The sequence below is a fragment of the Haliotis asinina genome, chromosome 7 (genome assembly GCF_037392515.1).
Source record: "Haliotis asinina isolate JCU_RB_2024 chromosome 7, JCU_Hal_asi_v2, whole genome shotgun sequence".
In the NCBI taxonomy this organism is placed as follows: Eukaryota; Metazoa; Mollusca; class Gastropoda; order Lepetellida; family Haliotidae; genus Haliotis; species Haliotis asinina.
In genome coordinates, this window is record NC_090286.1 from 6,391,492 (window position 1) to 6,417,389 (window position 25,898).

General features: G+C 38.8%; 1 protein-coding gene across 2 annotated transcripts in view; it reads right to left on the reverse strand.

The window, feature by feature from the left end:
• LOC137290237 (CAP-Gly domain-containing linker protein 3-like) overlaps nt 1–25,898 on the reverse strand; it is a 52,743-nt gene that overhangs the window by 6,515 nt on the left and 20,330 nt on the right. For both annotated transcript variants that reach the window (XM_067820994.1, XM_067820993.1), the window contains exons 2-11: nt 23,247–23,517; nt 21,734–21,989; nt 21,063–21,206; nt 19,707–19,906; nt 19,004–19,139; nt 18,650–18,787; nt 2,248–2,373; nt 1,641–1,764; nt 1,345–1,433; nt 698–752 (exon numbers count right to left, since the gene is read on the reverse strand). In XM_067820994.1, the coding sequence (XP_067677095.1) occupies nt 698–752; nt 1,345–1,433; nt 1,641–1,764; nt 2,248–2,373; nt 18,650–18,787; nt 19,004–19,139; nt 19,707–19,906; nt 21,063–21,206; nt 21,734–21,989; nt 23,247–23,516 (1,538 nt within the window). In that variant the 5' untranslated portion in view covers nt 23,517. The remainder of the gene's footprint in view (nt 1–697; nt 753–1,344; nt 1,434–1,640; nt 1,765–2,247; nt 2,374–18,649; nt 18,788–19,003; nt 19,140–19,706; nt 19,907–21,062; nt 21,207–21,733; nt 21,990–23,246; nt 23,518–25,898) is intronic.

A 25,898-nucleotide genomic window follows, 5' to 3' on the forward strand; every position in this document is an offset into this window, starting at 1 on the left:
CTTCACACATGTTGTCAACTGTAGCAAGGCCATGGTTACAAGAACATCAAAATTGCACAACTGCGTTGAATCAAACCATGGGATAGAAATACCATGTTTTTTAAGGGTGCCATAGGGCAATGCACAGAAACTAAGGTGAGCCTAAGTGCATGCCCATACATTTCAAAGATCAAATGAAACTTAAAACATCAAAAGAATTATGTCATTTCAATTTAATGTACAAAAAATCAGTAAACATCATGTAAACCCATAAATTGAGAGATGGATTACTTGAAGACTTGTCGTGACTGTAACAATAGTTCTGCTTCCTTTGTCCTTGGTCCATAAACTAACTCACAAAGGTTCAAAAGGTTTTGAAGGTTTTGAATCTTTTCAGATGGTCAAATAGCTGCTCTTTTTACAAATTTTTACTACTTTCATACCTTTTGTCGTGCAGCAACGGCATATGGAAAATATTCCATTCATGGAACACACAAACCACTACTTTGACACTGAAACCCTAGCCTTCTGAGTGAAGGGTTAGCCTGTGAAGATAACAGATAGAATTGGTCTTCAGCAACCAATGCTTGCCATGAGAAGCAACTAACACTATGACGTGGTCAGGCTTGCTCAGTTGAAATCTGTCACTATATCCTTATCTACAGAGAACATACATAGGAATTAACAGCTTGGAACCTTCTCTGAGATGTGAACTTACGTTTTTGGAGAGGATTTCACTGGTGTGGAATTCAGCAGACTAGCTACAGTAGGTGCTGGAAATACAATACATGTTTCTCAGTCAGGGGACATACTGATAATTAAAGTCGAAGTCATACCTAATCTTCAACTCTGAAATGCCAACACCAAAGAGTTGCAAACAGCAGTTTCAAGGATCAAAACTGGTAGTTTGACCGTAAAATTAGTAGTCAGCTTATAACTGTAATAATGATGGATTGTGAGAAAGATTAATATGACACTAATCAAGAGTTAAATGTTTATTTTACATACCTCCAACAGCAGATTTCCAAATTATCAGCGTTACACTTCTTGTCATCTCTTTTTGGCAAAAATTTATTTAATCAACAAAAAAATGTTTTTGTCCATAGATCCAAATTTAAAGGAATTTTAACCAAAATTTTGTAAAATTTTTGCAATTGTATTGGTGTAGCTTGAGGCTAAAATTTGTAGTGACTATGATAAAATCGTAGAGGTTGGCATGTTTGAGTTATATATTTTAATGATTTACCGACTCTGAGTTCCACTGTTTCAACACAACAAGAATTTGCTCCTAATGATATGCTACACAACAATCCTGACTAAGTAACAACAGCAGAGTTTAGGGGTACTGTCAAACTGATTCCTCACCGGTCATCTTCCTGTCCAGTCTCTCGGACACTGCTCCCCAGCTGATGGTGTCCAGGGACTCGTCAGAGTCAAACCGCCGATCACCAAGTCTGGAACAAGACAAACATAAGTACAAGGAAATGATTACAAATAACCTATACAAATTGGTCTTTTCTTCCAGGCTTACAAGATAATTTCAGAAAAGATCAATATATTCTTCAGATAAAAGTTCATTTTGGTGGGTAATTTGTTTTTCAGAATTTTTCATCAATTTGTGTAATAAAATTACAATGCATCATTACATTTCCTTTTCTTACTTTTGTATCCTTGACAATGGTGCAAAGACGCCGAACTTGGGCTTGCAGGTGAAATAGCGGACTCCATTAACACACCCGTCATTCTTGCCTGCTGGTTTGTCCAACTCAATCCCATACCAGACACCTGTAAAGAGAGACATTAGTGATGTCACGTGCAAATACAAGTCAGATTACTCTCTCAATGGAAATATGAGTCAAGGTTGTCAATTTCCTCTACGTTTCCTTCTTAATAAGCCTGAATAAGGATCAAAATAGGCTTCAGATTTCCTAAACATAGTTCTAAAAAGAAGTTGTATGTCCATAAAAATAGTGCTCATTCTTCATCTACTCAACTCCTAGAATACCAATCAAAGAATTCAAATTTCCTGTTTGGAATCCTTTTCACTGGATCAACCAGACCGTAAAAAGCAATAAAAACGATGTGAAGACGCATAGTGCTGAATATGGAAAACCTGTTGGAGTTGTTGACACTACAAAAGCCTACAAGTATAACCTACTACCCTGGGCACCGTTAAATGTCAGGAGAGACTAAATCTGTGATATGGCATGATCACAAGCTGTAATAAACCCCCAACAATATTCTGTCCATTTCTCCACTATATAATACCTGGGGCGAACTTGGTGTCTCCTGCGAATCTGACTGTGCCCTTCCTCTGTCCAGCAACAATGACGCGATCACCGACCTCTATGTCCCCCAAGTCTCCCACTGATGATGCCCTGGACTTGCTCAAGCCTGGAACACAATCACGTTGATTGCAACATTGCACCTTCAAGATGAAAACACAAGCACACTGACAGTAACTACATCTTTCAAGTGTTGTGGTGTGTGGTGATAGTGCAATTTGCATGCAATTTGTGACTTATGTTGTTTCTCCTGAACTAGCAGACAGAGGTACTTTCACCATGTACATGTATCACGTACAGTGTTCCCAGAAATTATTGAGAAAATTTTTGTTTTTCTTCTAATGATGCTAAGATTGGAAAAAGGGCTTTCACTATGCACTAAGCATACTAAATAATGGAGACAACTCTTGAAGGCTTAGAAGGCAGCTCATTACGTCAAGAGTTACCTCCCTTGTCTGAGCAGACGGCTTCCTGTGTTGACATGGCACAATTTACAGCAAGAGAGAAAACAAAGCTCATTTTGAAAGGGGTGAGGCTGATGCTGAAGTGTTAGCTTGTAGACATGGTATTCCTCTGTCTACAGTATACAGAACTTTGAAGAATATTCAAACAGGAACCGGGATAGAGCACAAAGCAGGGGCAGGTCGGCCTAGGAAATTCAGTGTTGTGGATCGCCGAGGACTTGGGCAGATTGTGAGTAGGGGCAAATTGAAAAGTGTTGAGAACATCAGAAATAAAATGATTAGCAGAGGAAGTCCTCAGGTATGCAATGAAACAGTTAGGCAGGAATTACAGAGACTTAATTGGGTGAAAAAACGTGGAATTCCCTCGCCGTTGATGAAAGATGCACAAAAGGAAAAACGTTTAAACTGGTGTCGGGCTCATGAAAATCAAGATTGGGATAATGTTTTCTTTTCGGATGAAAGTTCTGTTTGGCTTTTCCCTAATTGTGTGAAAATTTGGACCAAAGATACTGTCAAACCTATCTACCAGCGACCATAACATAGCCCGAAGTTTCACATGTGGGGTGGCATATCGGCTCGCGGAGTGACGCCATTGTGTGTTTTCACGGGAAACTTGACAAAAGAAAGATACGTTGACATTCTAAATGGTCACCTTCTTCCGACAGCACAAACACTGTATGAAGATGATTGGATTTTCCAGCATGATAATGACCCAAAACACACTGCGCGCTACACAAAACAGTGGTTGTTGGGCGAAAATGTTCAAGTTTTAGATTGGCCCAGTTACAGCCCAGACCTAAACCCAATTGAGAATGTGTGGGGAGTCATGAAGGACAGAATAAACCAAAAGGGACTGAGAAATATTGAAAATATGAAGGCCGAGGTGGTCCAATATTGGGATACCCTGTCACACGATTACCTACAAACTTTGATGGGTAGTGTGCCTAGGCGTATTCAGGCATGCGTTGCTGAGCGAGGAGGTCTAACAAAGTACTAAAACAAGACTGAGACTGTAAAAAGATGATGTTTTAACATGTTTATGTAAGTAAAACGCCAGAAGTTAATAAACGTAATGAGTTACATGACGCAACATGATTCTCAATAATTTCTGGGAATACTATATAACCAATTACCACACTTTGCACGGACTCCATGGCAGCAAGTCTTACTTGCATTCCCAGAAGGCCTAGCACCACCAGTATCACAAGTACCATCCTTAATACTGTTGGATAATACAAGTCCTGGAGTTTACACCTGGATGCTCCACTCTACTGGCATATGCTTCATCCAGTACATCATGGAGTCCTCCATAGCCAAACAGGGAAGGTGGGTAGCCTCATGGTTAAAGTGTTTGCTTATCCCACCAGTAGGTTTGATTACCCATGTGGTTACCAAGTGCACAACCCATTCTTGACTTCCATATCACACTGCTTGATTATAACTGGTAAAAGCAGCATAAAACCACCTACTTATGGGACCATTCATAATTTATGGCGAGGGGAGGAGAGAGATGATGATAACTTTATGCAGAGGCATGTAAAATGTGAATGACCCCCATCAAGTTTACGTATGAAGTGACTCACAGCTCCCCCTTTCAATAACTTTAAAGCATTATTAAATAAAATATTTAATATTTTCATCTACAACATTGCTGACCACCCCCAACAAAATGGGTGAACTCCCCCACTCCACCCCATCCCAAACCTTAAAATCACCTTTACCCCTCCTAGCCATAAATTATATACGGTCCCTTGATTTACCAATCCCACATCATCAATGAAACATTGATGTTTGATGGACATTGATTTGGGAATATCTGAAAGAAGTCTGGATGTGAGTGAAACATGCAGGAATGTACAGAGCATGTGACTACAGCCCAAACCCTGCACTTGGCGTTCGCTTCACCTCTATCTGCAATATGGTGTGTGCTAAATCACCTGAGCTGCTACTGTTGTCTCCTGAATTGATACACATGACATCATCCCCAAATATGATACCATCAGTAGATTTTGGTGTTCAGTACATGACCGAAGCCATTCCAATTGTCAGATGTCATGTCTTGTTTTAGTTCAGTATGTATTTTAGCTATCATGGCATACAGTAATGACTGACAAGGTCCCATAGGCAAAAGGAAACTCATTGCTTAGTGTCGGTGGCCTGCACTTTCCTTTGAAAATAGACGATGATTTTCTAGTAATTCCCCCTATTCATTAGATAGGATGGAGATGGCACACTATAGAAAAAAGAAGAAATAACTTTGTTGGCACTTGTGCACATGCTTCTCGCACACCTGGTTGTCTGTTTCCCTGCACCTCCCTTGTAACAGTGAGGTGTGTCAGTATTTTAATGATAGTTTGGTAAACGTTTTGATTTTTATGACAAAAATTCTGCTAAAATCTCACCCAGTTGGTCTGATGTTTTGATTATGACCAGCGTTTCATTGAGTATTTTATGTTTATTAGTTTTCAAGTTAGACTGCAAATCACTGATGCGCCTTTGAGCCAAATGGACTATACCAGTAGTTAAAACACTAAGAATGACCTTCACCCAAACCATGGACAATGAGACAAATCCACATCCGAACACAAGCCACTGTATGATGAGGCTTCTGACACAGAACTAAATCAACTAGGAAGTGGTACTTACAAACTGTTGTTTTTTTTCAAACATCAAGAGCAAGTACTTCGATCCCATCACCATGAAATGATCCAACTCTCAAAGGCGAATGTGTGTCTCATATACTAACATACAAACAGACTTGGGTATTTACAGACCACTGTCATACAGCTGGAATACTGCTGAGTGCAGTGTAAAAACTCCACCAGGCTCAGATATTTACAGATCACTATCACAGAGTCAGAATAATGTTGAGTGCAAAACTAACATTTCACAATCTGAACTGAAACAGAAGACAATGCACTGAATTTGACTAGTGATAGCCTGTGTGAATGAGGATGCCTACTAGCAACACCACTGCTGTCAACCTTCTCATTACACGGAGTCAACTGTTGACCTAACAGTTGCCTCAGGGTTGATACAAGATCCACAAATAGGCTCATACTTCATATCAAACTGGCGCAGGACACTTAGTAGAGAAACTGGCTGTTTTATTATTAAGTAGTCATCTGGAAGTAATTGATGTACTCAAGCATGCACTGTAGCAAGCGTCATTAAAAACTGTAGAAGTATGTTTGTCGAGAGAGCATCCCTGCATTATTTCCTTCTGTTTAATATATTCCACAGATGTCCTTGACATAATCCAATATGAATCAGTGTTACCCTATTTCCCAAAATAATCGCTGTGCACAGAGTTAGCAATACTTTAAAGGTCACATGCAACCAAAAAATCAAACATAATTAAAACACATTTATCACTTATTCATGACATATAATATACATTGTTGCTTTTAAAAAAACAAAAACAAAATTATAAGCGTACAATTGCGATTTAAAAGTGCAATATTTTGTACTTGGGCTTACTTTCCCCGAAACGAAGCCCTCGGGAGACCGAACCCAGTCTTAGCACCTGGATGTGCACTCAAGTGTAACGACGGCTTCTGATTGGCTGTTTTATTTGCTGATATGCTGAGGGTTCATTGTGTGTACAGACAGATGATCTGTTTGATGGGCATTTTAGAAGTATAGCCAGTCACAAGAAAGTAAGATTCTTTATGGATAACAACTTCTTTTTGTGCACTTGATGCGTCGTTTCAGTATGGATTCATATACTGTTGTCAAACAAAATCATACACACTAAAACAAGTCGTTATCCATGAAGAATGTATATAGAGATGTTGGGTTTTGAAAATACATGTTCTCTGAATTTGCGCTCGATCAAATAAAAAATCATGTCAGTAGAGATGGTAAACTACTGCGTGGCTGGAATCTGTCATTCGTCCAAGTACAAAGCAGTACTTGAAACTGACAAGAGTTTGCATCAGTTTCCGTCAGATCCAGCCATCCGAAAAAAGTGAATATAGTTGGTTTGCAACCCACAGACATAAAAACATGTCATGTGTATCACACGTGCCTAATTACATAATGTGGCAGAGACGGGACTCGGGTGCACGAGTCATAAATCAACTTATTTTCTGTATGTCGTATACTCTGATAGGTGTTAAGTTCAAATTGCACATGGTCAATGATTGAAGCTGTGTACTAAAGACAGGCAGGCAGACATATAGGTGTGAACAAACCAGACACAAAGAGACTGCTTACCACAATCAACAAGTTGTTTTTACGTAACAAGTAGATTATTTACTTGTTTGTGTACACAACCAAGATTAGACTACTGCTCACGACCTCAGACGCTGGGCATGCATACTGTTTCAAGCTCCGCGAACCTATTCACTGCACATGCGTTATGGACGCAGCGCAGCACAGCTGTTGAAACCAGTTTTCCCCCCAGCGCTGGGGGGAATTTAGCGAAACGTCTGAACTCCGATTTCGCAGGCTTTTTTTTCATCGCATTTTTTTCAACTTTATAGGTTGAATTGGCATTTTTTATGATTTGTTTCGGAAAGTGCATGCCGAAAGATACCAGAATCTGCAAAGTTGTGTTTTACGTTGCATGTGACCTTTAATTTGCTAGTTGGCAATCAGGACCTGCTGTCGCCTGCAGCTTTTAAATCTGCAGGCCCATTTGGTTAAAGTCAAAACCAAAATAAAAAATCAAAATCAAACAAGATTGTGCAGTTTCAGACTGCTTCTACAAAATCAATTAGCACATATGGCACACAGAGTAGATCTTATTTGTTAAAGACTAGTGATGGCATTCCTACGTGTAATGTGTTGATAGACCAGGAAGTCACTGTAAGTTATTGTAACAAGATGGGTTCCTGAATGTCAATAAAGAAAAAAAATATGGGAAAGATTCCAGTCGAAAAAGAACTCTGATGTAAGTTACTAAAAGCCACTAGGACCTGCCAATATTTGAAACTGTTGGCGGTTATCTTGAATGCTGGTTGTGCACATTTCTTCTGGAATGAACAGGAAATCCGTTCTGCCATAGAACTATCATTGTATAAGTGACACTGGCTCTATTATAAGGAATTATAATATGCTTGAACCACTGGGTCGTTTAGCAAGCTTGAGGTGTGGTGTATAATGTAGACTTGTAGTGACATGAGTATCTTTTGATTCACATTAAAGCCCAAAGCATGTCTTATGACGCTTCTAAGGGCTATCATATTTTTCCACGGACAAGCAATCGTACAGGCTTATCAGGAAGTGTAGTATGACGTCACATTTATCAATATACCAGCAATATCACAGCGTGGGAAACTAGAACTGAACATAAACTTTCGAAGCTCCCGCAGTGCTAAGATATTCCTAAGTGCCATACCTTAACACTGACTTACGACATTCTTAGCGCAAAGACTGCTTAAAAAATCTAGGCCCTGGCCTTCAGACACGGTACCCATTTGGGGAATCAAACCCAAGATTTAAGCGTGAAGTGTGAAGGCTTTAACAACTATGTTATTAGTGTATATCACTACCTGCTCATCAACACTAGAGAAATAAATAAATACTGAATGCAAATCAATGCAAAACAAATATATCTAGCTTTACAAGGCTAAACTAATATCCTACAGTTCTCAATGCACAAGAAATATCTTGATCAGTGTGAGACATCACATGGCAGATATGAGACTGAGATTAAGCAAACTCTTTCAGGTATGTGAGTGGTGACTATGATAGACAGCTGGTGTATAAACAAATGCTACTAATGATAGTACAACTAGCTATCAGTAACACTTACTAGAATTGAAAAATACAACTTACTAAAAAATGAGAACTGTACTTTAACCAATTTCCCCAAACTTTACAGTTCTACACAATAAACACAACACAGAAAACTCCATTGCAATACATAGAAGTACACAACACAGAAAACTCCATTGCAATACATAGAAGTACACAACACAGAAAACTCCATTGCAATACATAGAAGTACACAACACAGAAAACTCCATTGCAATACATAGAAGTAATCATTTTCAAATCTTTCTTGCAGACTGCTTCCATGAAAGCAGACACAATCTGGTTAGCAGAACATACATGTAACAGTGTATACATTTCACTCTATCGCTAGGGTTCAAAAATGCTGATTCAGGACATTGTGACAACACAGAGAATAGTTCATTCAATTTACAGGCTTAAATCCCACTTTCTAACTGGTTAAGATTTATTTACAGACCGTGGTCATATAGCTGGGATACTACTAAATGTGACATAAAACTGAACTCTCTCATTTAACATGTTTAAAAACGACACTTAAGTTTGACTTTGAAACACATTTTCAAACAGCTCACTTCATCAATGCCATAACCAATAAGGATGTGATTGAAACACAGGTTAAAATGCCCCTATAGCTGACAGCAACACAGAGTAACACTACTCATGACAAACACATGACTTCCTAGCACATCCCAACCTATTGACTGGATGTAATTCTGAACACATAAATCTCTTGAATAAAATTTTGACAAAGTATGCAGATCTTTCAATCTAGCATCTGACTTACGAAGACTAACTTGGGTTTTCCCCTTACAAAAGTGACAGGCTATAAAAAATTAAACACATGTATACTTTCAAGGTTATGTTTAAGTGTATCACCCTTGGCAGTTCTGACAAACTGACATAAATAGCTTTCCATACATATCAGACACACATAGAACTTAATCCATACTTTCGTTGACAAAAAAAAAAAAAAAGAAAACACGGTCCAACATTATACATGTTGGATAACTTATTCCTTAGCATTGACTGTCAGGCCTATTTAACTACAATATACCCTTCCAAGGTCAGTTGGTTTGTATATATCAGTAAAGCCCCATACAGTATTGCTATACTAGTATGCTGTGATGTAAACCTGGACTATCAAAGGATACAGCCAACATCTAAATTCAGTGTGCCAGGAGTAAGATACAAAACGATTTCTAAGAAAAATGCCTGAAATCCAGCATGACATTTGGTGTCCTTGTCACATCTCGCCGAATGCCAAGTCCCTAGATTCAAACAATACAGCTGCAAAATTCATGGATTTCACATAAAACTAAGTCAGTATTACTACACAATGTGAACTGAATACACAAGCAGGTACTTAAAGATCTTTAGTAGTTTCATAATTTTGCTCTGAACACATTTTTACTTGCAAGAATTCTCTAAAACTAGTTGACATATACTGTCTAGATACATCGCTATGCACATATTATATGTCTCTGCATTCCTGGGTCTCAAAAAAAAAACAACTACTGAATTTGGCCAGGCTGGAACTAAATGTGTGCATGCGAGTTATGACTTCTAGAAGTTTCACGTTTGATTATGACAAGGTGCATATTACCCTTGATAATCGCCATACTTGTTTTCTCCTAACACACTTTTGGGAGGAATTAACATCTAGCTCTCAATGTCAAACTATGAGCAAGATTGGAATTCCTCTGAAGATTTGAGTGGAAAAATAATCATCTAAAACACAGTGGGTTCAATATATTGTATTTTCACAAAATGAATACATTGTGACGGACACATGTCAAGATTTCCTCATGATAATTTACGTTTATGTACATATGTGATATAAGTATTTCATTCACAATCACACAAATAACAAGCCAATCGGTGATGACTGATAACAATATGAAATAAAGTTTATTCCGGCCAGTTAAAAGTTTTCTAACAATGTATATGTCATAGCACAGTTACTACAAGACCAGCGTACACACGGTACGTTATAGAACATCCGTTTGCTTTGTTTTTAACACTGTTCACATCTGCACGCTTTCTCTCACTCGGTGTCAGTATGGCTTCACTTGCCCTTAAAGATTAAACTTCACACAATCCAATATTAAAACTAATTGTGCTCTTGGTCGTTTTCCTACTTCCCTTGAATCACTCAAGCACGCCGGTGTTGCCACTATTTTAGCGGTTTCCTCGTTCATTCATTCAAAGTTGAGAGGGAAAATGGCTGCTCCCTGTCTGACAACTCAAGTGTACGAACTTCCATCCCTTTTCCTTTCGAATCAAGGAACACTCTACGAATATCCATTCGAGGCTGTAAGGTTCAATTCCCTTATGAATACACGCTCAGGACGGACTAGCGATTCCCCGAGCGACTCATATGCCATCGTCTCTCATGACGACTGTTCATAATCCACTCAACACCCTTGTTCAACAACAGAGCCAGGATTCGCGTCGTCCTCCATTTCCTCGTCGTCTAGTAAATCAATTCCATGTTCATCGTCCTCATCCTCGTCATCGTCCATAGCATAATCACTATTTTCATCGTCACTAGATCCCATTTCAGAGTCATGTAACACTTGACACCGTAATGTTGTTATTTCATCTGCTTTGTTCGATGCATATTCGTAGTACATATTCCGCACACCCTCCGTCACCGCCATGCGCAGTCTCAACGAGTAGCGAAATGACCGGTGATTTTCCTTGCTAGCCTTGTCGTATCGTTTCGCCATTTCATCTAATCTTCTATTTAGTTGTACAATCTGTTCACATGCCTTCCGAAACGCCCTCTCAGCTTCGTTCAGTTTCGTTTGTACATCGGAAGTCATTTTGTGTCTCTATTTGGCCTGCTTTCTCGCAGTTCTATCGGAGAGTATTGTAACTATTTATAGCGCAACTGGCAACCTCATTCCATGGGCTAGTCCACTTTTTCAACAGGGGTCGAAGGCTATACAAGCGGCATGTTCAACTGTTTACATTTGAAGACATAATTCGATCGGCGCAAACAAAAACACACAGACCATAGCTTTTAAAAGGTTGAGCGTTCTGCATATGTTTAATAGTTCCCAATTAATTTATCCTTCCAACATCCCTGTTCACCCTCAAACTAGACTTTAGAAATGCAATCAGATGGCCCAAGCTGACCGATTTCGTGCACCGTCCACTAGGAGCAACATAACGGATTAGTCAAGATGTGGAAATCACACGGTTGTTGTTCCACCGGACAGATCTTAACAATTACTGTCACAGGTACATGTGAGCTTAGCGAAATAACTCAGCACGCGGTCAGTTTAACTTGAGAAAACATCATGCCAAAGGGCATTATTCGTTTTCAACATTTCAACTTACGTGTGAATGATAATCCTCTGGGGGAATGGTGTGTGTATGATAATAATTATGCATTATGCATGAGCAGTAGCAACATCTTCAAACAACATTTGGAAGTGTCACACTGGTAGAAAAGGTAGAACTTTATGGATATCATCTTCTATATTATGAGGAACACAATGTCCTCATAATAAAGAATAAAAATGAAGAAATGCATAATTTTTCACCTTTTTATAGGATTCACAAAACTACCAACTGTCTGTAGTGTAGGCATCATGTTTGCATGAACACTGACACAAAAAAAGCAGCATGTTTATCCAAAACATTTGACTGATTTTTGTTTAGAATATTGCTCTTTTATATACTATGAAAAAATGTATTTATCTGTACTTAAAAACTATGGGTTTTTTTCCATACTGTTTCACGCTTCGTTTTACAACATTTGAGCCATGCAAGTGTTACGACTAATATATTTCATTACACTGCTATCTTAAACAAACGTCAATGTTGATGTTGTCTTATCTGTGACAAAAATTCAATTTCATATGGAGCAAATAAATAATTTAGTATTTTAAAGTGAAACACATTTTTAAAATAACCAACTTACGGTGTCTAAGAAAATGTCATATGTCTCATGTTTGTAGTTCAGCTGTTTGATATATGTATTGATATGTAAATAACATACTTGTTCCCTTCACACTTGTCACACATGCAAACCTTCGTCTCGAGCAATGCCTGTCGTAACTGAATATTTCTCGCAGGGATCTCTCAAGTGCAACTTTTAACTCAGCGAGTATTGCGATACTAACATCCTACATCTGTGTTTCAGAAGTATTTACATGCTTATGGAGGAAAGAATATATACTAGATACAAGGACATTAATTATTGTCTTTGAGTGAATTACTGTTTTTGTAATCTTTGTGTCTCGGTGAGAAACGTGTAACCAGAAACACTTTTATTCAAGACACTGAAACGAGCTCAGTCAGTGCACAGCGTTACAACAGCAACACTTCAATAGTTTGGGATCAAGCACTGGATGATATCATCTTCATTTATGACGAAAGGGCAATGTGTCAAGTGGGTCACAGCAGAAATTACAATGTTACAAAGGAAGCACTCAGAAAACAATGGAACAATTAGCATCAACTTTTTCATCAATATGAAGCAACATATTATGATATAAGTGAAAATATGACTGAAAATATCTTCCTAGAAATACTTTTTCACACGCTATTGACCCTGCTTAGTAACTGGATGTGGCTAGGACGATGATGTAACTGTCACTCCCACTGGTCGTGGCGGACTTAGTGATGACTGTGAAGGATGAAATATTTCTTCAGAGATTAATCCGATTATTCCCTGCAAAGCCACAAAACCTTCACATTTCTAGCTGAGATATAGACCTTGAAAAATAATTAGGTTCCACATTTACACTAGACACAGCATTCTGAAGACATTTGGTACCCATCATTAACATGAGAGTGTTTTTGTATTCCTTAACTAATGTATGACACCTAAGTGTTTATGTTCTGTATTATGTGGGGAGAGGCATTAAGAGGCAATTTTGCCTGTTTGTAAATCCCCTAAAATCCTGTACAGTTATGCAGAAATGTAATCAGAGGAAAAAGACGTTGTTTAAACCAAGCCATTAAAAGTCAGAGAGACAGTGTCAGTGCATCTCTTCAAGGGAATTGTACCAAGACTTCTTCATGAGGCATAAGTCTTGTAATAATGCAGTTTTGTTTTGTTTGTTGTTGTTTAACATCATATTCAGCAATATTCCAGCTATATAGCGGTGGTCTGTAAATAATGAAGTCTGGAAAAGACAAGCCAGTGATCAACAGAACGAGCATGGTCTACCGGTATGCAACTTTGAGTCGCCTGTTAGTCTCCTCTTCCAACAAGCATGGGTTATCAAAGATCATTTCTGACCTGGATTTTCACTGGTCTGTCATGTATCAGAGACTATACTAGTGCATCAAAAATATATGTACAATATAATGCTAATGCACATATAGTCCTTTAATCAGTACCTCATACAGTCTTGAATATATATGGATGCTTAGTTTACTGATTATCAATTTGTTGTCTGGCTTCAACATTTGTGACTATAAAATTTTATCAGTAACATAAAAAAACCCCCATGTTCCCAAAATATCGTTTCCAAAACAACATCTAACCAGCTGGCTGCATGTAGCAATATTCATACATTACCACAGCATGGGATACCCACGCAGAGAACTGAACCAAATCCTACTGATATAGAGCGATTGTCTATTTCTCACAATGACTGTAACTTTTTTCACACACTAACTATTGTTCTGGGCTCCATTTTTAGTTTACTTCCTCTGGAAAATTTGTTTTTAACAATATGACTTTTCAGGACTGAACGTTAGTCCAGGGGACCTGCTGCTCTATCCGCCTCAATCATCCTGCTGAATATCTGCTGATGCGCTGTATCCTGTAATGCATGACATCAGCATCGTGATAACATTGTTATCTCACCACCATGTATGTCTCATGTGCATAAATATAGGTGGGATATGTCTGGAAATAAGGGAGCATCTGAAGATATGTATGGACAGTTTTATCCAATCCTATTCAAAATGCTAACTTCAACACTACAAATTGAATAGGTAAACATTTCCTGGGTGCGAAAATAGCACACTTCTTGGACAAAGGCTGAGGAAGGTAGCACAATGAATCGGAGAGGTTTTACACCATTTTAACTACTTTTAGCATTATCACAGCAGGGAACACCAGAAATTGGCTTCAAGAACTGTACCCAAGTCAGGAATCAAACTTTAGGGTGACAACAAACACTTTAACAAGTTGGCTACGCCACCGCTCAGTGACACAAGATGATGTCTTACCACAAGCAGAAGTTGTTAACTGTGATACTTAATCCATGTAAAAGGAACACCTTCTCAGACCTTCACATATTGTCAAACAGAATCGTCAACTTGCAACAGACCTTGATTAAACCTCATCTTCAGATCAAGTGTTTCAGGAATACCTTACAACTTGTGAACTGATAGTCTTATGCATTTGTAGACAACAGCTTTTACATGTGTATTATGTGAACAATCATTTTAATTTTTTTCCAAGTTCAATTTAAACCCACTGCTCAAACCTGCATCTCTATTGCTGGAATATTGTTGCATAAAACTAAACTCACTCACTCATTCAACTTTAACCCAGATCTTCTAGAAAATAAAGAAACAAAATGTTCTGAGCATACATTTCTATAACTAGTCCTCTGTACTAGCCATTCAGTGGAGTCTTCCTCTTAATACATCCTGTGATCAAGTAAGTCATCGTGATTATATAACATTCTGTTGGTGTTATTGGTTGTTGGATGGTGGTTAATGCCACCCTCATCAATATTCAAGCCATATGGCGACAGTCTGTAAATGATCAAGTCTGGGCCAGACAATCCACAGATCAACAGCATAAGCATCATTATCTAGCTTCATGTAAGAATGTCGAGTTTTGATTGGTCCACGTGACTCTGATAAAATACCATGTACATCCATCACGATCCGCGAGCGGGAGTATAAAAGTCGTGTGCTCCCGATACGAAAGTCATATCATCCCGCTATGCCTCGGTGACGATGCAAAGTGAGAAAAGTGTGCATCGACAAGCCTTTGGTAACGTGTGGTGCACTGAGGTCAAACGATCAGCTGGTGTCAACATGGCAGCAAGTCGATGCGTGTTGTTTTGTTTTGATTTAGTTGTTTTGTTTTGGTTTAGTGAAAACATTCAGCTAGATAAATGCGTTATCACATTGTGTCTCGGGAAATACGGGGGTTTTATCAGTCCCTCGTAAGGCTGTATTCAAGGTTGTATACAACCTTACGAGGGACTGATAAAACCCTGTATTTCCCTCGACACGATGTGATAGCTTGTAATCTATGACATGAGAACCAAGTTACTCAGTCTGGATTTCTGATCCCTTTAGTCACCTCTTAGGATAAGCATGGGTTACTGAAGACATACCGAGATGTTCACAGGACTGTTGGTGTTTTTGGACAGGTAAGGCAAAGTGTCTGGATTATCCTAGCAGGGAATATTCTGTACAATGTTTGTTGGGCAAGAGCAAAGAGAGACAACTCTGTATTGAAAATTTATGTGAAACCCATATACTTGGCGAAACAGTTATCCAATAAAACACTGCTGTAAGGAATGACCCTGACCTACTGAGAGCATAAGATGACAGCAGGTGAAGATGGATCAAACAACGTGACATGTAACAGCTTCGAACATTTGTCACAGCTAGCTTTTACACACCTGCTCCAACAGCTCCCATTGTACTGGTGTGAGAATAACATTGATTTTTTCCCAACAATGTCACAAGGAGAGAACCTTAAACATTTTTAAAAGCCAGAAATGGCAATAATGTTTCAATGTGCACTAATGCAAAATCTATGAAAACTAATATTTGAAATGTCAGTCAGTCACCCTTGGACTGTTCAATATTTGTCAACCAGCCTGAGGTCATCAATTATTGTCTGCAGCTGAACTGTTCAATGAGTGTATCACTGATATCTGAACTCTTCACAGACTGTCATCCACAGGTGATTTTGTTCATGACTGTCTCCACACCTCAATGGTTAGCTGAACAATACAATGTCCCACCATCTTGCAAGTCCCTCACCATGTCAATTCAGCAAGGAGATGCAGAATGACAAAGAAGTATTAAGTCATCTAAGGAATAAGAAAGCATTACCTAGCAATGTTAGCCATAATGCAGAAAACTTGCATATTATCTCAAATACGCAGTGAATTTAGAAGCTGGTGGCACTGTTGCCGCAATGCTACTGCATCCTTAGTTTAGATAATTTAAACTTCAGTTTCTGTGTGATGACCCAGCCTAATGGTTGATTAAATGCCGGACCTGCCTTACCTTGTTTTCTGTTATTACTATACAGTTGATGTCTTGATGAAAGTTCCAAACTGACGTTGGCGCCCGAAATCATGTCCACGACTCCCTCTTATAACACCTAGGAGTCATGATGATGCCTAAAGTTTTATACCTTGGGCACACACTGACCCATGTATCAGCATTATTTATTTCTCACATTCCCTCAATAAGAAATTAATAATTAGTTCAGGAACACCATGAAAATTTGAACACTTCAAACATGAGGTTCTGCAGGTCACACACAGCTTCCAGAAGACTAGCATAAAAAATACAAAATCTTTGAAATTCATGCCATGCTATATTTTGGCTTACAGCTTTCATTAAAGTACACATTCAAGCGTAAGTTGCTTTTCTCTTTTTTTTTTTTTTTGAGTGTGCTTGCATGGGCGCATGTTTCACACCAACACACTCACAATGAGGCACGTGATCATAAAAGATAAAATACTTGAAGAGGATACTTAACATTTCTGCACAACAGAATTACTCCTTGTCCATTAGACTTCCCCTTGTGCATGAAGAAGGATTTCAACATAATGAGATCATTTGTTTCAACATGTCAGCCACAAATTTTATGGACACCAAGGGTTTTTATAACATGGCCATAAACGTAGCTGTCACAAAAATGCAATTTGACATTTCTTACACATAGGCAAAAAGAAGCATTTGAAAAATGTCAAAATTTTACTGTTCCTTAAGTACCATCTCAACAGTGTCCGTTTTATGTTGCTGCAGACATTACTATAGAAATGAACGCTAGTGGCAGCCAGTATGAGTTGATTCTTTAGACTCCACTAGCCCAAACTTGGCTCTCATTCTCAAAACATTTTTCATTCTTCTGTTATTACATGGATAATATCATGCTGAAATCACAAAAACACTGGGAGCATGTGGTTAACAGATTCCAAAGGAAATGTGTGACTTGCAGAAGCATTAAATACCTGGTTCAATGACAGGATATTCCACTTAAATTCGGGTAATTTTTATCAGTTCAAGTGCCTAATGAAGTGTTGCAGACATGCTGGTATGTATAGCCACCTGATATATCATCGTCTCAGAGTGGTGTTTCCTCAACTCCTCGTCATGGAGGCTCTGGCACTCAACACTCTGACACACCTTCCTTGTCAACAGCACCACTTACCCACCACACTGGGCAGGGCTTCAGATGGTTTTGAAAAGCAGTGTAAGAAGCAACGAGTGTGACTGGGTGGTCCGACTTGCTGACTTGGTTGACACATGTCATCGTATCGGACGACATTTGGCCCCTGTTTTGAGACCATCATACTAAGCACTGGCTAAACCAATTGGCTTGCTTGGTAACATATGTTTGTCTTTCAGTGGTTTTTAACATGCATTGCTAAAAAACCTTGAACAAATGCATCCATCTTGATATGTGAACAACACAAATCAGTTTACTACTGTGCTTCTGTCTGAGAAGCTTCAACACAAAGGCAAATGGTAACATACTTTGACACTAAATGACATCTTAACTGTCTTGATGACTAGTAGATATATATATGTAGTGACTAGAAATTTGAAAGAGTGAGTGAGTGAGTATGGTTTTATGCTGCTTTTAATAGCAATATCACAGGCTGGGGTACACCTGAAAAGGGCTTCACACAAAGTACCCATGTGGGTAATCGAATCTTCTGCATGATGAGCAGATACTCTGACCATCAGGCTACCTTACCATGCCTGTAGAGATTTGAGCTGGACAGCTACACCAGTTTTACAGAAATTAACTTCAAACTGAAAGCCACACTGGACTGGCAGGCAGGCTGACAGCTATTCTGAACACTGCTCATCTTCTGATCCACAACAGAGTTCTGCTGACCTATTATAAATTAGGTGTTTAGAATGGAATGAACAGCTGTTCACAAGATAACCCCCAAAGTCATCACAGTAAGATACTGTGTCCTATGTAATACGTACCTGTATCAACCCTTGCTGTCACGTGATTGACCTTGACTGTGGCTGGTTTGATAGGTGTTCTGCTTGGGGAGCCTGGTGATACCCTTGAAGCCAGAACTTGGCCAGGCTTCGTAACTTTACTGACGGGAGCAAAGATTCCTGCAAAGAAAACAAATTCCGTGATCAAAAACAGCAATGAGCGCAGGATATACCTGTTGTATCTACATGTATCTATGTGTACAATCAGTGTCAATCGCTATCAGCTTCGCTATATTGCAATATATATCACAATACATGCAGTAAAATATATTTTCAAATCTCTTATTGATTAATAAACAAAAAGACAAATTGATGCACAGTGTCAAGTGATCTTACCGTAGTTGGGTGGACACTTGAAGTATGAAATTCCTCCGACACTGCCATCATTCTTGCCAGCAGGTTCATCCAGCTCGATCCCTGCCCACACCCCTGTTGCAAACTCTGCCGGTCCACAGTACTGGAGTGTGCCAGTCTACAACCAGATAATGTGTACATGAGTGTCTGTTGATCCAGCTTGATCCCCGCCCACACATCCCACCCCACTGGCATGGATATTTATTACCACAGATAATCAATGCTGCCTGTTATCTGCTAGAAGATTAATAGTCATTACTTATCCCACTGGGTACCCATTTTCTGCTGGGTGAACCCAATCAATTTTGAACAAACTCATTTGCCTAAGGTGAGACCATATGTATCACACATTCTTCATTGTGAGGTTAGTAACATGGTCGGCCCATCCAGTGTTGCTAACTTTAACTGATTTGTGACCTGGATTCTATCCACAGGACCACACAAACTACACACCATCACAGTTGAAACATATACAGTGAAACCTGTCTAAACCAGCATCTGTCCAATCCGGCAAGTTGTCAACACTGGCATATAATCTCGGTAATGTCCGTGGCTTGTACATTTATCACCAGCTCTACAATCCGGCACATTGCCTAAACTGGATTGTTTCTTCAGTCCTGAAAAGTGCTGGTTTAGACAGCTTCCACTGTACGTATTCCCTACTTCTGCCTGGAGAGACACTGACCTTGCAGCCTCCAACAAGAACCTTGTCACCGAGACGGAGTCCTAGTGCTTGGAGGGTAACCTTACTCTGGACAAGGTCATAGTTGGGAGGTGGCTGTTTCGGGGATGGTGGTGCCGCCTCCTGGAGTGTTTTCTTGATCTTGTTGACTAGTTTGGCCATGTCCGTGTCCTGGTTGAAACCAGCAGGATCCGGGACACAATCTGAAGGATTAGCCACAGTAATGTAGCTCCTCCATTCTATCCGATCAGCAGTCAGAACACATTCACTACCATAGCCTCGTTTTGGAACTGCTGTCTTTAGTGCAATCTCTCTTATCACTAAAGTGCAAATCCCTTTAGCATAAGTTCACCATGGACCAAAATTAAAAATCAGTTTCATACACTCATGCTTTCTGCATATTTAATTGAATCATAAGGCATATTTAGAGCAGTAAAATCTTAACATAAACTGCTACAAGACAATTTGTGTTATTTGCTACAATATGTATGGAAAAGTTGATACCATGACATTTTTACATCGAGTGTAATTTGACTGAATATCTGTTTTAGCAAAGTGTAATATAAACCAGCATCAACAGAAAGCTGAGGTAGTGAATGGGTCCATGATGATATTAGATGCTGGATAATCAATGTCACTAGTTCTGGACTAAAATATACTAAACCAATAAACTAAAACACAAACTACATAATGATCCAAAATGGGATTTCCTGTTATGTCCACCTTCATTCAAAATGGAGACATTCATGTTAAGGAAATGACTGAGAGTGCCACTGGTAGACATGGGGTTGAACAATATTTTCTGAATCATTCAAGTCAAATTTATTGCATTTTCCACAAATGAATCATGGGAAGGGACCGTTAATAATTTATGGCTGGTGGTGGGTGGTGGTGGTGGTGATTTGTTGATTTTAATGGGGATCACCCATTTTGTTCTGGGAGGTTAGGATTTAACAATTTTGCACACACGTTCTGGATGGGGGTTTATTGATTTTGTGCGTCTGACACATCAGGAGCCTCCCTTTCCGACCTAACAGACACATCGTACATGCAACTCCAGAAAAAAACACCCATACCCACATACACCCCCTTTCACCCACACTCACAGCCACACATACACATCCCCCCTTACACACACACACACTAGCCATAAATTATGAACAGTCCCTTACGAAAGTTTATCACGCCATGCATGAGTTGTATCCAGCTGCTAACTTTACAGGAACCTAGTGATGGCACAAACTCTACTCTGGAAATCTCAATACTTATTATTAGAAGTGTCCAGTTTGACATAACCTAGTTGTGATTTTCCTATGCTATATCTCTGTACAGGTCTGATGTGTAACATTTTCTCCTCACCTTGTGGCATGTTTCCAAGGTCATCCTTGAGTTGGGGGTCGGCCCCATTATGCAGGAGGACCTTCACGGCTTCATGAGCAAGGTTGGATGCAGCTATGTGTAGTGCTGTGCCATGTTCAAACTCGGAACATGTGCTGTCTATGTCTGAAATAAATGTACATCAGGATATTCTGAGAAGATGACAAAAGAAGACTTTTGAAATCTCAAAAAATAATAATTTGAACAAAAGGTGTACAACGAAAAATATACATTGTTTCCCCCAAAACAAGTTTCTTTAAAACCCATGGCAGATGAGTAAGCCTTTCTGAACAGTGGACCATATCACACTGTTACACTGCGCTTGTTAATTCTAAAAAAGAACTTTTCTCTCATTAGAGAGTTTTACTGTTTAAATCTCAAGGGCCTATCTTAAATACAAGCAATGGTTATGAACTTTTAGCGAATTGAATATTTTATTGACTGAGAATATTATTTAGCAATACTCGAACTGGAACACCAAAATCAGGATTCACACAATACAATTCTGTGGAAAACAGAACCATAGAATTTCGGTGGTTGATTGAGCGATTAATCACTAGGCTTCTTCATCACTCTCATGTCAATATACAGATCATGACAACATAAAATGGAGGACAGTGAGAGCCCCCTAAAATGAAGGAGATCACACTAACCTAATGCCTTAGTAGCTTTTAATAATACTTTAATAACTGGCACCACATCGAAGTAGGCCGCATAGTGTAGCGCTGTCATGTTCGTCCACCGACATCGGATGTTGACATCAGCACCTTGAGACAGTAAGGAACTCACGACCTTGGCTGCAAGTTCAGGGTCACCTATCCCAGCAGCCCCTGCTTTGCTTGCATAATGAAGTAGTGTCATGTCTGTTAAGCCATCACGATCATTGATATTGGCTCCACGTTTAGTTATCTGAAAAATTAAAATCTTATTCAATTGTTTGTAGGAAAATTAATTTTAAAAATGTAAGTGCAATAAATACAGTTTTTCCTTTTTATGAAATTTCCATTGTGATATTTAATAGGACTGCAATGATTCGATTCCATATCTTGAAAACTGAATCTGACTTCTTACTTACGAGTTTTGATAAACATTATCACTAATTTGATTCTGTATTTGAATACCTATTTAAATTATTTCCACATGCCATAATGTAATTTTAACTCCAGCTCGAGAAGCTCTGAGAAATAAAGTGAAATGTGATTGGACACTGGGCCAATTTCCAAAGAGAATTGTTGTTGGTAGATATCGCTAAGTTGACAATGGATTTCATGCAAAAATAACAGCCGAATCTGAGCGTTAAATGAAATCTATGTTATTACTTGTATGAAAAATTGAATCGAAAATGATTAAATCAAGGGTCCAGTATCAAAACTCAAAACATATTGAGGTCTGGGTGAATCATTGCAGCCCTATTGTTTAAATATCCTGGGCATTTCACCACCTTTTTGGGGGGATTTATCTCAATAACTCAGTCACTCTTCACTAACTTGTCAAGGCCAGCTCATGAATGGAAATGAACTACACACTGAAACTGAATATTTAATATGACAGCCTCCTGCAATGTTTCCTTGAAACATGTTATTAAATTACATGGCAACAAAAACAATTAAAATGTACTCTTTAACTGTACAGCATTCGTAAAGTAATAGTGGATTGGTGACTTAGTAGGGTTTTATGCTGCTTTTTGCAATATTCCAGCAATTTCACACAGAGGAACGCCAGAAATGGTTTTCAAACATTGCACCCATGTTGAGAATCGAATCTCGAGGAATTGGTGAGGATGGCTTAATGACACTTTTTTAGTTTCAGCAATATTTCGGCAATATCATGGCTGGGGACACCAGAACACTATCCACGCACAATCGAACCTGGGTCTTCAGCGTTACAAATGAAGGTTTTAATCATTAAGGTAGCCCAACAATCTACCCTAAATGAGAAAACCTTCATTACCCATGCTGACCTACTTAGGGACTGGTCATTTCTTGTTATGTGGGATGAAAGTTCCTTTTCCCAAATATCCAAACTAAAACTTAGAACACGTCAAGTGCAGTAAAATGTGACGAATACCCACTGGCTCATCTGAATGAGTAATAAACCAGTCCCTGCACATGTATGGCTAAAAATTACAGGCATTTGGGATTTTGAGTTATTGCAGGAGTGGCTTACCTCATCCACAAGCAGCTCCAGGTTTTGTTGTGTTTGGGGTGTCCACTGGCGGAGGACGGCAAAAATTTCTGGTGCGGACGTATTTGGATTGAGCAATATTTCCCGGCATCCTGGACAACCGGGATCAAAGAAAGATAACTCTTGTCGATGGCAGGACTCACAGAGTGGGGGGTCCACACACGGGTGAATCATTGGCTTGATGAGGACAGGGGGGTCAGATTCAGGGGGCAGGGCTCGTCCTGGGGGGTCCTCCTCCTCCTCAAGGGTCATCCTGTAAAGGCAATGGAATAATTATTTGTGAGAATACAATAAAACCAGGAACCATCTGCTTTGCAGACTAACCTGTCAACATGAGGAAGCTAGACAAAAAAGATACGGGAGATTCCCTGCAACTGTGAATGATTAAATACAACATACATCTTATTGGCAAAACAGCTATATTCCACAGATGACCAAAGACAAAAATTTGTTTCAACTAGTATTACTGAAAAAACAATTTGGGAATCAAACCCACATCTTCAGTCTAACAATCCAACTAGCCTTAGTAGCCTATCTTAGCAAACCTGCAAGATCTGTTAAAATTATCATCATCAAGCACAAAAACTCAGTTTCAGGAACTAATCTAAAACAAAGTATAACATATTTTTGTTGAGACCGGTATGTTCACGCAATAACATATCATCCCTAAAACTACAGAAAAATCTGTTTACAGACAATTTCAGTAGTAGATTAAGAAGTTTTTCACACAGACTAAAATCTGCAGTTTCTTTTCACTCAATCACGAGTATTTCTACAGACTGTAAAAAAAATACTTCAACATTAAATTGCTGTAAAAAAACTGTTTGATCTCTGTTAAATCCAAATGGTGATTTCCAAGAGGATGACAAACATGTCAAGATCCAAGACTCAGCATCCCTTGCCACAAGATGAACTGTAAGATGAACGTGAGATGTGAAGTAGGTGACCACGCGACCTGACCATCTGGCCTGCACACAGATTACACCACAACATGCCTACATGTAGATACCGATGATGGTGGATGAGGGATGTCGTTAGGGACAAGACATGTAGGGAGGCTAGCTGTTAATGGCCTCCTGAAGGTGGAGGTCATGGATTAGCAGCCTGACTTGACTTACTGGACACAAGACGAAATGTCACGTGGAGTTACACGGCCATCTGAACACAACTGAATGTTTGTCAACAAACACTGGCTCACTTAAGCCACTCTCAAGAATGCCACTTTTGAGTTTAAGACGTAAAAGACAGTGAGGTTCAAACACCGGTCCAATACTACTTGGAGCATTGACTTGAAAAGATCTGATTTGTCAAAACAAGGCAAACACATTGACATAAGTTTCAAATACATCAGTATGAACCAGCTTAAATTGGAAAGTAGTGGTTCAGCTTTTATGAACTGAAAGAATTAAAGAGTGTTTCTATCTAGTCCTAATCAAACTGAAAAATAACATAAATGTGAATTTCAGGAGCTGAGCCAGCAGGAGAACCTAATACCATGCCCACAATATTAGTCAAAGTTTTATTTCAAAGTTCAAAAGTTGACTGATTGTTTTGTCCGCTAACTCATATATGGATATTTGGGATTAAACAAAGACTAATGTACACATGATTTTGAGACAAAATATGTTTTCCAATAAGACCAAACACTCACTTAGGAAAATATGTTTCTATTACTATTCTAGTTTTTTAGTTTACTTTGCATAAAGTTGTGTGAGAAGTGGAGAAAATAATAAATGCTGACACTGGTAAAAGTAAGATGTATTTAGTATATATGTGGCACATACATATCCATACATATACACAGACTTGCTTCCAAGATGACTCTCTACAGAAGATAGCAGGGGTGAGCCACATTATGCAGTTCCTACATTATTATTTAGAAAGTATACAAAGTTAATAGAAAAAGTAGACATTTTTTAAGCTTTCAATTTTAAGTCTCCAAAGAACAAATTTCTCAAACAAAATTTACATTTCACATTTTTATAACTATTTGACTGATGCATTCTACAAAAGTCTATCGAATCCGTAAACTGCAAACAATGTCACCTAAGTAATATAGTCCTATACTCAATATCTTCAGGATAAAATATCAAATAATCCTATTTGAGCATGTCGACACAATGCTAATCCACATACCATATAACACATGCTAAGTTGCCCTTTATGTGCCTTCAACACATTGCCAGCTAGATCACAGACAAGACCTGTATATCACACAAGTTGATATAAATGATACATGAATAAAAAAACAATATGGCATTCACTTACAAAATACTCCTTGTAGACAGTTTCCATGTCAAACTAAAACACAAAAAACACAAAACTAAAATAAACATCCCTTACCGACATCGTTTGCATAATCTTGAGAGATCAGGGTACCTCATTCTGGGTGATTTCGGGTTAAGAGACCGGACCTTTGCTACTTGTAAATGGAAGGCATCCATTGCAAGCTATCTCCAAGTCTTAATTAAGCAAGTCATTAGTTCAGGACAAAAAGCAAACAAATGGGTTGGTCAGTCAAGCTGCTGGGGTCATTCTAGTAAGAACACGGACACGTACTGCAATAAAACACTCCCAACAAACCAGTAAGGAATTCCCCCTTTGAGCGCATAATTAACTCATACCTAGACTATT